The sequence below is a fragment of the Hibiscus syriacus genome, unplaced genomic scaffold, assembly GCF_006381635.1.
Source record: "Hibiscus syriacus cultivar Baekdansim isolate YM2019G1 unplaced genomic scaffold, ASM638163v2 tig00110956_pilon, whole genome shotgun sequence".
In the NCBI taxonomy this organism is placed as follows: Eukaryota; Viridiplantae; Streptophyta; class Magnoliopsida; order Malvales; family Malvaceae; genus Hibiscus; species Hibiscus syriacus.
Window position 1 is genome coordinate 1,407,764 of NW_024062932.1, and position 15,999 is coordinate 1,423,762.

General features: G+C 32.9%; 1 protein-coding gene across 1 annotated transcript; it reads left to right on the forward strand.

Moving 5' to 3' along the window:
• Positions 1-7,624: 7,624 nt before the first annotated feature.
• LOC120148401 (phenylalanine N-monooxygenase CYP79D16-like) lies at positions 7,625-9,371 on the forward strand. The gene is made up of 2 exons (XM_039161533.1): positions 7,625-8,644; positions 8,730-9,371. The coding sequence occupies exons 1-2, from the start codon at positions 7,625-7,627 to the stop codon at positions 9,369-9,371; spliced, it is 1,662 nt and encodes a 553-aa protein (XP_039017464.1).
• The last annotated feature ends 6,628 nt before the right edge of the window (positions 9,372-15,999 follow it).

Genomic DNA, 15,999 nt, shown 5'->3' on the forward strand with positions numbered 1-15,999 from the left:
TTACACATTTTCCATTTAAGTTCCTACCCTTTTTACATTTTTTCGATTAGCCTTTACACTATTAAAATCCAAATTCGATTCTAAATCCATGATACTATAATTTTAACCATAGGATAAATTCTTTTAGAATTTCATCTCAACTTTTCTTTTATTCAATAAAGTCTTTTTTTTTCATTTAATCCTAAATTCAAGCGTCATAAAACAAATTCAAACATTCCAACAACATATTCAATATTTACTCATTAACTTATACAAATTTTACCAAAATTATACATTTGTAATTTAGTCCTTAATCTTAACAATTTTACATATTTAACTTCAATTCATGCTTCAATTAACATCACCAAAATTTCCAGCATTTAATTAAAACATAATACTTCAAGAATTACATGATTTTCACTTAAGTCCATACCTTTTCCATAATTTATGATTTAGTCCCCAAACTTTACCAAAATTCCAATTTTACATTCTAACATCAAATTCAACATTCTAAATTTTAAATTCCAGCATAGTACATCATCTATTGAGTAATTGTACTCCAGTCCCTAAATTTTCCATAATTTTAAATAAGTCCTTATAATTTCACAAGTTTTCAATTTGGTCTAATTTATCGTTCAAATATAAAATTTAGCACTCCAACATTCAATTTCAATATAATACATCAATTATCAAACAATTGCACATTAATATTCATGCTTCTCAATTTATACTATTAAGTCCATATATTTTCACAATTTTCTAAATTGGTCCAGATCATATTTTAAGCATGTAGAATCACTCATACATCATTTCTAGACCTTGTATATTTTTTCCACAATTAGTCCAAATCACATTCAAAGCATGAATTCATCCTCTAAACAACATTTCCATAAAATTCTCATGATTTTATCATATGCTAAATGTCATAATTATCATACTAAGATAATAGAGTTGGCTCATTCCAAGCAATTAAGATAATATATAACATAAGAGTATCATAAAATTCATAATTTACCTTAACTTCATATTCTTGTAGTTTGCACTCCCTCAAAGAAATATTATTTTGTATTAATCTAGAAACTTAAAAATTATTTTGTTTGTACCCTTAGAAATTAGACTCGAATATGAATCTAACCATATAAGACACTTCTAAACCAGTAGCCGTATGTTTTAAACAAAACTAGACTGAGTTACGAATCCAACAATATAAAAATTATCTTCTAATAATTTTTGTATAATTTATGGTGATTTTATAAACTTATTGTTTAGTTTATCAATTTAGGCAATTTCACTATTTTGCATCCTTAACTTATTCACTAATTCTATTAGCTTATCAAATGAACACATATGCATGAATTCAAGTTCCAATCATCATTTCCATGCAATCTCAATCAATTCCGTATAAAAACAATTAACATTCAATCTTTTCCATAAACCCTAAGATTAATCAATTCATCTTTAAAACATTTTCAATTGATTTTAATCATTATTCAAACTTAGAAACAACTCTATTATATTAACAAGACAAAAATCTCCCCTTAAATCATTAAAATCCAACTTACTCATCATCCACTCTAACAATCAAACCAATGATTCAAGCATGGAAATAATGAAATATTACCACCAAATGATATAGAATTTGACATGGATTATTTTTCTATTTCATAACTTAATCCAAAAATCAAAGGAAAGTGGACTAAAATGAAGAAAAAGAAAGAAAACATACATTGTCTTCATTTCATGGGGTTCAGGGCAATATATAGAGAAAAAGGGGGAAGAAGACAACTTTTATAGTTTTTTCATGAGAAATATCTCATGTACACATGGCTTAAATTCTAATAAAAATGAATTTAAAATTCATTTTAATCCAAAAGTCAAATATACCCTTAACAAATCTTGCTATTTACCACCATGCCATTCTTTCATCACCATTTTCTTAAAATTAAATAAATATAAAAATCATACTTATTGATTTCCATCTTTGTCCTTTCAATTTTCAAAAATTTCAATTTTGTCACTTAAATTCCACTATTCCACTTTAATATGGAAAATCCACTTAAATATATTGATCCGTGTTAAATTATACTAATTAAAAGTATGAATACAATATTAGTAACCTCATACTATCATTCATCAATTTTTTGTAAACTTTCGATTCAATATGATTATCGGAATACTTTATCGAACTTTATCACTTAATAGCTTTTTACACAAACTTCATATCGAAATCTGAATTCCATATAAACTCCATTCTTAAATATGAATTATTCATTTATAGAATAAAATTTCTTTTTGAGAAAATTACCACTTTGATCATTGAATTTCCCAGTTTTTAATTTGGTCACCCAGCTTTCAAAATTTATATTTTGGTCACTTATCAAAATTTTGGGATATTACACCCTCAGCTTCTCACTTTTTCACATATTCACTTACTTATTATTATTGTTGTTATTTTAAATGATGATAATTGAAATAAGTCATATATGTGTGAGAGTCTGAAGAAAGAAATTTATATTTTTATAATATATATATAGTTAATTAATTAATCCTTGTAAATATCTTATATAAAATGAGTTGTGAGACGGGTATAGTACAGATTTGGTGGTTATCATGTCCTACAATGGTGGTGGGACGAGGATAGTTTTAATCTTACATGTTGTTGGGCAAGAATGAAAGTAAAATTTCTTGATTGGAATAAGTGTGTCATCGTGATTCTGTCACCCTCATTATGATTTCATCATAGATTATAGCACTAATCTAAGCCTTAAAGGTATAGAATCGTGATTTTTGCGAAAACTTCAATGTCCTAGTCCAGGAGCTTGAGAAGGAAATTGAGAGATTAGAAGAAGGTATAGATTGAAGCTTTGAGAAGTGCTGAAACTACAGAAAGAGTATGAAAACAGAAAGCAAGAATTAATTGACTAGAGACGGATGACTGATACATCGTTCTTTCATAAGACTCTAAAAAATCGGGTAAAAAGAAACACTTTCAATGGTCTAAAGTTCGAAGATCGTTGGTATTAAAGGTGTTCAAACAGTTAATTTGATTAACCGATTAACTGATCGGATTAAATTATCAAAATTTCATTAACTGATTTTTTTCCTTTAACTGTTAACGGAATCAAATTTAAAAAAAAAATTAACTGAATCAATAAGGCCCTGATTACCTTTAATTGTTAACTTAATCGTTCTTTGACGTATTTTTTATATGTTCATCACGGACTCATCCCTAATCATGTTAGTCTACATGTTTATCGACAAATGATACCTTTTATGATATGTTCGTCTACATGTTTGTCGAAAAATGATACCTTTTATGATATGTTAGTCTACATGTTTGTCGACAAATGATACCTTTTATGAAGGCATGTAAACGAATCGAACGTTCAGCGAAGCGTTCGGCGGGAATTTATTTATATTCGTTTATTTATTAAACGAATGAATATGAACAAGATTTTGTGTTTGTTTAATTAAATAAACGAACATGAACATATGGCTCGTTCGTTCATTTACGTTCGTGAACGTTCGGTAATATGTTCGTATATGTTCGTTTGTTTATGTGCGTTCATTCATGTTTAGCCGAATCTCTCTAGACCCATTTAAAATAATAAAGCCCAATAAATTTTAATATGATACCCATAAATATTTTAAAATTCAATTAATTTTAAATACAAATAAAAAAATCTCAAAACAATTAAATAAAATATAATCCTAAAATTGTGGAAAGAAAAAAATATATTTTCATTTATGTTCCTTTACGTTCGTTTATGTTCATTTATTATGTTCGTTTACGTTTGTTTATTGTGTTCGTTTATGTTAGTTTACATCTGTTCGTTTGTGTTTGTTCATTTGTGTTCGTTTATCATTTAAATGAAGGAACATAAATGAAAACGAGCAAGCTACATTCCTTAACGGACGAACACGAACAAGGAATTTTTTGTTCATTTATGTTCGTGTTCGTTCATTTATTCGGTTAAAGCTAAACGAACAAATATGAACATACCCCGTTCGTGTTCGTTCGATTCGTTTACCGGCCTATTTTTTGCTATATGTTTCAACAATCAACATAGTGTAACGCACAAATCGGTAGGGCCCTGATTATCTTTCTATCCCTCGATTATCGGCATCTTTTTTAGATGTCCGTTGCTGACTCATTCCTTGTCGTTACTTCTATATGTTGATTGATGGTTGATGCTTCTTCCTGAACTTCGTCCAATATTCTCTTACCATATTTGTCGACAATTAATGTCTTTTATGATAGATGTTTCAACGTATCATAACGCACAAGTCGATTTCTTCCCCTCAATCCTTGGCATTTTTCTTAGAATTTCACTGCTGACTAGCTCGTCCCTTATCGTTATTTTATATGTTGACCGACGATTGTTATTTTTTCATGAACTTTATCCAATATTCTATTAACGTGTTTGTCGACAAATAAAACCTGTTATGATAAAGGTTTCAACGTATCATAACATACAGCGAGATCTAAAATATCTTTAATTGTTGGTCATTTCATTCAGTCATGTATTCTATATTTATCTGTTGATGGATTATTATTGTTTCTTTATGAATTTTATTCAATATTTTCTTAACATATTTGAGGATAAATAATATTTTATTTGAAATGAGTATGGATAAATAGTAATTAAATTTAGGGTTAATTATAAAGTTAATACCTAATTATAGTATGTCCTTCTTGTTGTATCTCAACAATAAAAAATTATAAAATGATCATTCGAATTAGTGAAATTACAAATCATTCCTTTTATGATAAAATTTAATGATATATGACATGATAATTAATAAAATTGACATAATAATAACTGTAACCATCAAATTTTACGTTTTGTTTTAATTTAATTATAATTCTAAAAAATTAACCTTTAATATTTTAATATTCTATCAATTTAATATCTACTAATCCATTTTTATTCCCCTTCGTTACAATCACCCACCACACAACTTTCACACCAGCAAAATTCCCTTTTTCCTTAATTCATTTCGTTATCTTCCTGATTTTTTTTCTAACTGACTTCATTAAAGCTATTCCCTCCTAATTTCTCTATTCATTGAGTTTTTTTTTAATTCTTGATTCAATTTCTCTAATTATTGAGTTTTTTTTCTTGATTTAATATAGGTGTAATCAAGGAATGTGTAATTAATTTTATTATTTTGATATTTTTATTGATAATTTAATTTTACATTTTAAAATATTTAATATAATTTTTTGAAAGCTCGTGCCTTTAGCATAAAAGCCTTCATTCAAGATAAATCAATATATTAAATAGTGAGCCATGTAATGCTTGAAAACTAATTTCATTCATTTTTTAAATATTCAAATTTGAACATACTTTTAATACATTTTGTTTTATACCTTTCTGTTATTAGTATTTATAAAGGCTTAGAACTGAGCTTGCTATCGTGAACTTTTGTGTAATATTCTCTTCACTTTTAAATTTAGTCGGGTCTTATGTTTCTGTCTATATGCAGAGATTTTTTCGCAGGGATTTATTTGCAGGGATTACTTCTCATTTCAAACGCGCATATAATATTAATGATATTTATGACTGCATATGAATATTGTTCAACTATGTATTTATGTATTTATTTATACATGCTTTGCATTTTATCTATATTTTTAATTTTCTGACTGTCGGAGGTCTTCCACGGAAGTTACTCTCAACCTGGCGTTGGGGACAGCCTACTACCCTACCTCCCCCTTACCCCATTGCATATGGGAATTGGGTTTTATTGTTGTTGTTGTTTTAATACAGTTTTGATACTTAAAAGATACTTATTATTAGTGGCGGGTGCATATGTATATGAGAGTGAACATGTATTTAATTTGAAATTCGAATTTTTTTAATTAATTATCTATTTTATTGATGATGTCAACCTGAAATCCAAAGTTTCTTTAGTTAGTTATTTATTTTATTAATGATGTCTACTCTGAAATTTTAATTGTGTTCATCCATATAAAAATTTATGATATTAGTATACATGTGACCGTTCTAAAAAAATATTTTTAAATCTGTCACCGTGTATTATGCATGTGTTTATTTGTCATTATCGCATATCTATTGTTGAATTATGGCCCTAAGGGTTGAAGTTCAATTAAATTGAAGGCAACTTAATTTGTACCGGACTATTTTTATTGATAGTATATGTACATGGTCCTAAAAAAATTGGTAATTTTGGTTGTTCTTAATCCATTTTATTAATGGAAGTTTTATTTTTTATTCTTTGAACAAATGGAAGTTTAATCCTTAAAACAAATAGTATATGGATACGTATATGTTAAAATAGATAGTCTGTCACGTTCGATAAGTATCTTTGAATACTATTAACGATGAGTATTGTCGAGTACCATAAATTTAGTTTATAAAAAATTAAAATTCTAAATAATTCAACATATAATTATAAATTAGTTAAAAATTTAAACGTAAATGATTTAAAATAAAATATTAATTACATAATTTTCTATAATATTTTAATAATAATTGGATAAAATACCAACCCAAATTAAAACCCCTAAATATTTGTTTCTTGTTTAAATAATTTACTTTTAGATTTTTAATTTATTTTTAATTATACGTTGAGTCCTATAGAGTTCTTATTTTTTATAAATTACATTAATAATACTCAACGATACTATTGTTAGAGGTGCTTAACTATACTTGTCAAGGATCATAAAATTTTCCTTAAATTAGTAGCAAATAAAATTTCAGGTGGGCTGATATCAGGAAAATTAATTTTTACAGCTTGGATTGACAGAAGGTCACATAGAAATTAGTAAGCAATTTAATTGCTAATTGTGTTATTTAAGGAGTATTAAATATCTGACCAAAGAAGAAAGAGACCTTAAATAAAGTGGGTTGGAGGGAAGAACTCAAGTAGTGTGAACTATATTTTTTTTTAAAAATAACACAATTTTATAATAATAATTTGTCATATTATGGAGTAGGTGAATAAAAATATAATATTTTAAACTTATATTTATATATATAACTTAATAAATAATTAGGAATGAAAAGATTAATATATAAATCTATCAATTTTGTTATAATATTACAGTATTATCTACTGGAAGTGTTTTTTTATAATATTAGTTATTGTTTAAATAAATTATTATTATTCATTTAGATTTTAGGTTCGGACGCAAAAATATTAGAAGTATATAAGTGTTTAATGTTAAATATTTGAGTGTTCTTCGTACAAATATTTTTTTATACTTACTCCAAATTAATAAAATGAGTATTTATTTTGTATAAGATTAATTACCATGTAAAGAAAATTACTTTTTATAAGAAAATTACTTTTTATAACCCTAATTACCATATAAAATAGATTTTTTTATCATGTTCAATTAACCTGTGAACAGATATCAAGGATAAAAGAGATATCTAACAAACTTTTCGAGAGAAGACCTGCGGTGGGAAGTTTTTTCGGGAGGGATGAGGGGAATCTGGAAAGTAAGTAATGCTTACTTAATGTTTTCTGTTCTGGAGTGACAAAAAACGCTCAATTCAGTCTTCTTCTCGCTTTATCCCTCGATTCCTTCGCTACGTTAGGTCCGCAACCTCCCTATATAAGGATAAGCACTTATCGTCTCAGTTCATCATAAGCTGTTTTCTTTTAGCTAGCCATGGAGAACGTTGCTACTGCATTGTGGAATTCTTCCCTCCACCAGCTGAGCAATGTTCCCTCACCCTTTGTTACTGCTTTCCTGAAGCTCTCCATCACACTCATTGTGATGGGTTTCGCTTTGTTTTACGTCTACATGTTGCTGTTTGTAGGCAAGGGGAGAGACATGCAACCCAGTCTCCCGCCGCTCCTTGTCAAACCATGGCCTGTTGTGGGGAGCCTCCCTGAAATGGTCCGTAACAGGCCTACGTTTAGGTGGATACACCAGCTGATGAAAGATGCCAACACTGAGATTGGGTGTATCCGCTTTGGGAACGTGCATGTAGTTGCCGTCACTTGTCCTGAAATCGCCCGTCAATTCCTGAAAGAGAAGGACGCTGTTTTTGCGTCGAGACCAACTATCATGGCCGCCGACCTAACCACCAAAGGATTCTTAACAACAGCTCTCGTTCCCATGGGAGATCAGTGGAAGAAGATGAGGAAGGTGCTGGTCAATGAAATGCTTGCCCCAATCCGACATCGGTGGCTCCAAGACAAAAGAGATGAAGAAGCTGATAATCTTGTACGTTACGTGTATAACCTGTGTGTCTCTGCAGGCGGGCTGGTAAACGTGAGGGTGGCATCACAGCAGTATTGCGGGAATGTACCTAGAAAGATTCTTTTCAGCAGGAGGTACTTTGGTGAGGATAAGGAGGATGGAGGGCCCGGGATTGAAGAGGAAGAGCATGTAAGTGCCGTTTTCACTATTCTTGCCTATCTTTACTCGTTTTGTGTCTCTGATTACATGCCGAGGTTGAGAGGGCTTGATCTGGATGGCCATGAGAAAGTTATGAAGGAGGCTCTAAGGGTTATCGGGAAATACCACAATCCCATAATCGAAGAGAGGATTCAAAAATGGAGAAATGGTGAGAAGATTGAGGATGACGAAGCGGACGACTTGCTTGATGTTTTGATCACTTTGAAAGATAAGAAGGGTACTGGCTTCCTCCTCACACCGGAAGAGATCAAAGCTCAACTAACTGTAAGCTATAGCTTTCTCTCTGTATTATCATGCACACAAATTTCTCAGTCAAATAAAATTTTAAGCTTAAATTTGAGTTTTGTAGGAGTTTATGATTGCGACGGTCGATAATCCGTCGAACGCGGTGGAATGGGCTCTAGCTGAGATGCTGAACCAGCCAGAGATACTTGAGAAAGCCGCGGAGGAAATAGATAGGGTTGTCGGAAGGGACAGGCTAGTCGAAGAAAACGATTTCCCCAAACTCAACTATGTCAAGGCATGCGCCAGGGAAGCCTTTAGGCTCCACCCCATTGCACCTTTCAATGTCCCGCATGTGTCCCTGGAGGATACAACTGTTGCTGGTTACTTCATCCCCAAAGGGAGTCATGTGCTCCTCAGCCGCACTGCTCTGGGTCGGAACCCTAAAGTCTGGGAAGATCCGCTCAAGTTCAAGCCAGAGCGGCACCTCCTGGAAAAGGAAGATGGTGTTTCACTGACGCTGACTGAATCAGACCTGCGCTTCATCTCCTTCAGCACTGGCATGCGAGGGTGCAAGGGCATCTTGCTCGGGAGCTTCATGACCTTCATGGTCTTTGCAAGGTTGCTACAGTGTTTCAGCTGGAGCATACCGCCAGCTAATGGACCGACCGTCGATCTGACCGAGGCCAAGGACAGTCTGTTTCTTGCGAATCCGCTGGTTGCTGTTGCAAAGCCCAGGCTTCCTGCTAATATGTTAAAGCTCGCATAGTTCCTCTTGTCAACGCTCGCTTAGGCTGTTAAAGCTTTTAATAATCGAGTCTATCCGAACAACATATAGTATATGTGTATCAAGACCAAAGCATGCATGTTGCATTGCACTGTTCTGCACTGCTTCCAACTATGTTATGCTTCCATCAATATATAAGTACGTAAAATGCGGATGAGCCGACGTCCTCATCAGTTGTACTTGCTAAGCTTTTAAAATAGTCAATGTATGAATAAAATGAGTTGGCATCCTCATCAATTTTAGCTTCTATTTTTTACTTGGTTCATGATTTCAATCCTTACTAATTTCAATTTATCAAAGAAGACCACAATGACTGAACTATTTTTTCTATTATCAGTTACTGAACTATTTAAAAAGCCAAAACAACACGAATATAGAAAACCGTTTCTCATGCATGTACCTTGTCAAGATGTCAGTTACGTCCCCTTGAAACGAAAAAAAACAAAATGACCCAAAGTTACAAAACACATATAAAGAAAGAAGACTGAAAACACTATACTCTCCTTTCTCCTAGTTTCGCAAGCTCATCAGCTTCAGCCTTGATGGCTCTAGGGCTGTGCAGCAGTTTAATTTTTTATGAAAGCACCATGGACTCTTTGATCCTTTTTAACAGACCATTTCTATCAAAAAGTTGTAGCTTGAGTTCTTATGAATTGGCTGCAGATTTCACTTTTGATTTTGCATACAATGTATAAGGGTTGTAACGTTAAACGGTCGATGATGCCGATGTTGATGGGGTCGTTTTGAAAGGTGGATATTGATTGGCTACATGCAAGAGTACTGCAAGTCAATGCAATGTAGCATAAATAATACTAATACAGCCCTATAAGTAAATACAACTACACAAGGTTCGATAAAAAGAAGTTTATCATCACAAATGGCATCATCAAAATATGATAAAACTATAGAGAATTCTTTTTTTGAGAGATGTCATTGTTAACATAGGTGTTTATAGTACGGCCGTATCTCAAATTTGGAAATTGTAAGAATAACCCATTTTATTATATGTGCTAATATTAGTTATTATACGCAAATTCACATAATTTTAAAGATTATATATTTATAATGACTTGAAGATTTTTTATTGAATATGAAAATGGGGTAGTTTTGCACCAGCAAGGCAGCAAGGAGAGAGGAAAATAATGTAGTAGTGGATAGAATAGGATGGGAAGCAAAAAAGGAAGTCTGTAAGCCCAAATAGAGCACGTGAACTCATGGGGTTTACATTGATTATCCGTTACAAAATATGCGGTAAAGTTGGCCCAATAAATCAAGCAGATATATTAATTGCCCATTAGACCAGGTTTTTATTTTAATATCTACAGTAATTACTACAATGCATGATAAATCCTGTTGACGTGATAGGTTTGTTCAAATAATATTTTAATTTAAAATAATGCTGAATTGTCCATTTATGGTGATGGGAACTCTCTTGTACATTTGGATGCGGATCGATGGTTCCTACCAACGCCTTCTCCAGTCAAGGGCGCTATCTTTGAAAGTTTTGCACGGCAAAATTTGACTGAGTCTGAAATTGACGTCACTCCTAGTATAAAGCAATTTGTTAGGAGCAACTATGGGTTTCCAATTGATAGCAACACAGCTTTTATATATTCAGACTGCTTGCAAGCCCTTTTTAGTAAGCTAAGTACCGCATTGATTAAGGTGGAACTATGTGCTTTCCAGCTGGCTCAAATGGCAATCTTGTTTCTGCAGCCAAATTTTTTAAAGCAAACATTGTAAACATTCCTACAAATTCTGAAGAAGGCTTTAAGCTGACAGAGAATATACTCAACAAGGCACTTGAGACTGTGAAAAAGCCATGGGTATATATCTCTGGTCCAACAATCAACCCGACCGGTTTTATTTACAGCAACAAAGAGATGGAAGACATCTTAACTGCATGTGCCAAATTTGGGGGCAAGAGTGGATGCCAACTTTAAAATTTGAATTTCTTCGATTATGATTTATTTTATTGATGATATTCATCCTGAAATTTTATTTTTGTCTAACACATTCAAAAAATTTATGTCCTTAGCGTATATATACCCATCCTCAAAAATATTTTTAGATCCGCCACTAATTGCTACTGGACTAAACAATATTTTTTTTTTTTACTTTTTACATTTTTTACATACACAACTATTATACTTACTAACGAAATTGCTACATTTGTTTATTTTCAATGTGTATTTTTTTTCTAACATGTGATCTCGTAAATCGTAACAATAATTTCTGGTGTTGTAATGATAATTTCTGTTATTTTCCCGAGGCATTATTATTGTTGTTTTTTATTTTATGAAACTGAGTATAATTAAATTGAAATTAAAATTTTAAAAGTAAATTTCCAAAACATTAAAATTAGGATAAATTACTTCAAATATTATTCTTCTTTAAGCACGGGTTTGTTTATGTCATTAACATTTTAATTTTATTAATTTTAACACTGACGTTTAAGTTTAACTGCAATTATGTCACCCTGTCGTTAATGACTTAACAACACGATGACATGACATCTCTGCATCGTGACTTTGGTGGCGTGTTTTCCTCACCAAAATAACATTATTTTGACACGACCACGACCACGACCACGACCACGACCCGAGACGAGACGGACGGCTGCGGCGGCGCGCGAGAGTCCCTCTTGTTCTCTATCACTCAACAAGAAAGTGGGAAAATCAAGCCTTAAATACCATTTCTAATAGTGTTTCCAATACTATGTGGGATTGAGCAATACCAACACTTGCTTCCAATACAATGTGATTATTCAGGAAACAATTAACAATCATGCACCTTAAAACAACTGAATCAGCAACCAATTGCATTAGTATTATACGATTAAATATGTCATAATTAAAAATCAATCTACAATCAATCGCGATTATTGCAATTTTAAGCAAAACATTCAAAAATAATATCACTATTTAAGGCTCAATCCCACATAGTATTGGAAACAAGTGTTGGTAATACTCAATCCCACATAGTATTGGAAACACTATTGGGGATGGTATTTAAGGCTTGGCTTTCCCACTTCCTTGTTAAGTGATAGAGAACAAGGGGGACTCTCGCGCGTCGCTGCCGCCGCCGCCGTCTCGTCTCGTCTCGGGTCGTGGTCGTGGTCGTGGTCGTGGTCGTGGTCGTACGTTTCTTCGACATGTCCGTGTGAATACTATATTTTTAGAGAAAATTCTTAAGAAACAAATGCAATACCACCAGTCGTTGCGATTTTGGACTATCGCAACGAATTTGGAATAAATCGCAACGCGAACTTCGACTATCGCAACGAACTTGGAATAAATCGCAACGCGAACTTGGACTATCGCAACGAATTTGGAATAAATCGCAATGCGAACTTCGACTATAGCAACGAATTTGGAAAATCGCAACGCGAACTTCGACTATCGCAACGTGAATTTGGACTATCGCAATGCGAATATGTAAATCGCAATGCGATAGTCCAAGTTCGCGTTGCGAATCTGGAAACTGATTTGCGATACCGAAGATCGCGTTGCGAATTATCGATCGCATTGCGATTTAGTTGGTCATTTTGACAAATCCAAAAAAAATTGGTTAAAATCGTATATTATAAGCCCAAATAGAGCACGTGAACTCATGGGGTTTACATTGATTATCCGTTACAAAATATGCGGTAAAGTTGGCCCAATAAATCAAGCAGATATATTAATTGCCCATTAGACCAGGTTTTTATTTTAATATCTACAGTAATTACTACAATGCATGATAAATCTTGTTGACGTGATAGGTTTGTTCAAATAATATTTTAATTTAAAATAATGCTGAATTATCCATTTATGGTGATGGGAACTCTCTTGTACATTTGGATGCGGATCGATGGTTCCTACCAACGCCTTCTCCAGTCAAGGGCGCTATCTTTGAAAGTTTTGCACGGCAAAATTTGACTGAGTCTGAAATTGACGTCACTCCTAGTATAAAGCAATTTGTTAGGAGCAACTATGGGTTTCCAATTGATAGCAACACAGCTTTTATATATTCAGACTGCTTGCAAGCCCTTTTTAGTAAGCTAAGTACCGCATTGATTAAGGTGGAACTATGTGCTTTCCAGCTGGCTCAAATGGCAATCTTGTTTCTGCAGCCAAATTTTTTAAAGCAAACATTGTAAACATTCCTACAAATTCTGAAGAAGACTTTAAGCTGACAGAGAAAATACTCAACAAGGCACTTGAGACTGTGAAAAAGCCATGGGTATATATCTCTGGTCCAACAATCAACCCGACCGGTTTTATTTACAGCAACAAAGAGATGGAAGACATCTTAACTGCATGTGCCAAATTTGGGGGCAAGAGTGGATGCCAACTTTAAAATTTGAATTTCTTCGATTATGATTTATTTTATTGATGATATTCATCCTGAAATTTTATTTTTGTCTAACTCATTCAAAAAATTTATGTCCTTAGCGTATATATACCCATCCTCAAAAATATTTTTAGATCCACCACTAATTTCTACTGGACTAAACAATATTTTTTTTTACTTTTTACATTTTTTACATACACAACTATTATACTTACTAACGAAATTGCTACATTTGTTTATTTTCAATGTGTATTTTTTTTCTAACATGTGATCTCGTAAATCGTAACAATAATTTCTGGTGTTGTAATGATAATTTCCGTTATTTTCCCGAGGCATTATTATTGTTGTTTTTTATTTTATGAAACTGAGTATAATTAAATTGAAATTAAAATTTTAAAAGTAAATTTCCAAAACATTAAAATTAGGATAAATTACTTCAAATATTATTCTTCTTTAAGCACGGGTTTGTTTATGTCATTAACATTTTAATTTTATCAATTTTAACACTGACGTTTAAGTTTAACTGCAATTATGTCACCCTGTCGTTAATGACTTAACAACACGATGCCATGACATCTCTGCATCGTGACTTTGGTGGCGTGTTTTTCTCACCAAAACAACATTATTTTGACACGACCACGACCACGACCCGACCCGACCCGAGACGAGACGGACGGCGGCGGCGGCGGCACGCGAGAGTCTCCATTGTTCTCTATCACTCAACAAGAAAGTGGGAAAATCAAGCCTTAAATACCATTTCCAATAGTGTTTCCAATACTATGTGGGATTGAGCATTACCAACACTTGCTTCCAATACAATGTGATTATTCAGGAAACAATTAACAATCATGCACCTTAAAACAACTGAATCAGCAACCAATTGCATTAGTATTATACGATTAAATATGTCATAATTAAAAGTCAATCTACAATCAATCGCGATTATTGCAATTTTAAGCAAAACATTCAAAAATAATATCACTATTTAAGGCTCAATCCCACATAGTATTGGGAACAAGTGTTGGTAATACTCAATCCCACATATTATTGGAAACACTATTGGGATGGTATTTAAGGCTTGGCTTTCCCACTTCCTTGTTGAGTGATAGAGAACAAGGGGGACTCTCGCGCGTCGCCGCCGCCCCCGTCTCGTCTCGGGTCGTGGTTGTGGTCGTGGTTGTACGTTTCTTCGACATGTCCGTGCGAATACTATATTTTTAGAGAAAATTCTTAAGAAACAAATGCAATACCACCAGTCGCGCAACGAATTTGGAATAAATCACAACGCGAACTTTGACTATCGCAACGAATTTGGAATAAATCGCAACGCGAACTTCGACTATCGCAACGAACTTGGAATAAATCGCAACGCGAACTTGGACTATCGCAACGAATTTGGAATAAATCGCAATGCGAACTTCGACTATAGCAACGAATTTGGAAAATCGCAACGCGAACTTCGACTATCGCAACGTGAACTTGGACTATCGCAATGCGAATATGTAAATCGCAATGCGATAGTCGAAGTTCGCGTTGCGAATCTGGAAACTGATTTGCGATACCGAAGATCGCGTTGCGAATTATCGATCGCATTGCGATTTAGTTGGTCATTTTGACAAATCAAACAAAAATTGGTTAAAATCGTATATTATAAGACATTTTTTGTCACTGAGGTTATTTTCTCTTATAAATATTCTAAAAATTAAAACTTTATGTTAAACTTAATTCTAAAATTTTAAATTAACTTAGGGACTAAACCTAAAATTTTCAACATATTTGTCTCTATCTTCTTTTTCTTCTTTATCTCCATACCCCAACGGATCAGAAATCAATGTTGGGTTAATATGACCCCCCTGATACTATCGAAGTACTAAAACCAGTAAATTAATCCCCATAAACCACTGCAAACTTAACGAATGCTCGATAATTTAAGTTTAAAAAATGAGCATACCGAAAATACCAACAGTACAGTAAACGAGAACGAAGATCATGCCATCGAAGGTCCAAACAATGCCGAGAATACTAACACCAGCACAAGGATCGGTGGAGAAATTATCATGGCTTTTGTGGTCGATTATGGTGGAGACGGCGAATCGATGATGTAATGGAAGAGCAGAGTGATGATGAACTCGACTATAAAAGCCTTGTAGAATGACCATTTTGTAAGCTCTACTGTATCGATCAATGGTGTAGCCGGGAGATCCACGTAGTCCATGCTGTTAAATGAAACATGTTATCATTTCTTTACTATGGATGATTAATGAATTAGCTTCGA

Coding starts and splice junctions, on each gene's coding strand:
- LOC120148401 (XM_039161533.1), top strand. CDS start 7,625: ATGGAGAACGTTGCTACTGCATTGTGGAATTCTTCCCTCCACCAGCTG. Junction 8,645..8,729: donor AGATCAAAGCTCAACTAACT/GTAAGCTATAGC, acceptor TGAGTTTTGTAG/GAGTTTATGATTGCGACGGT.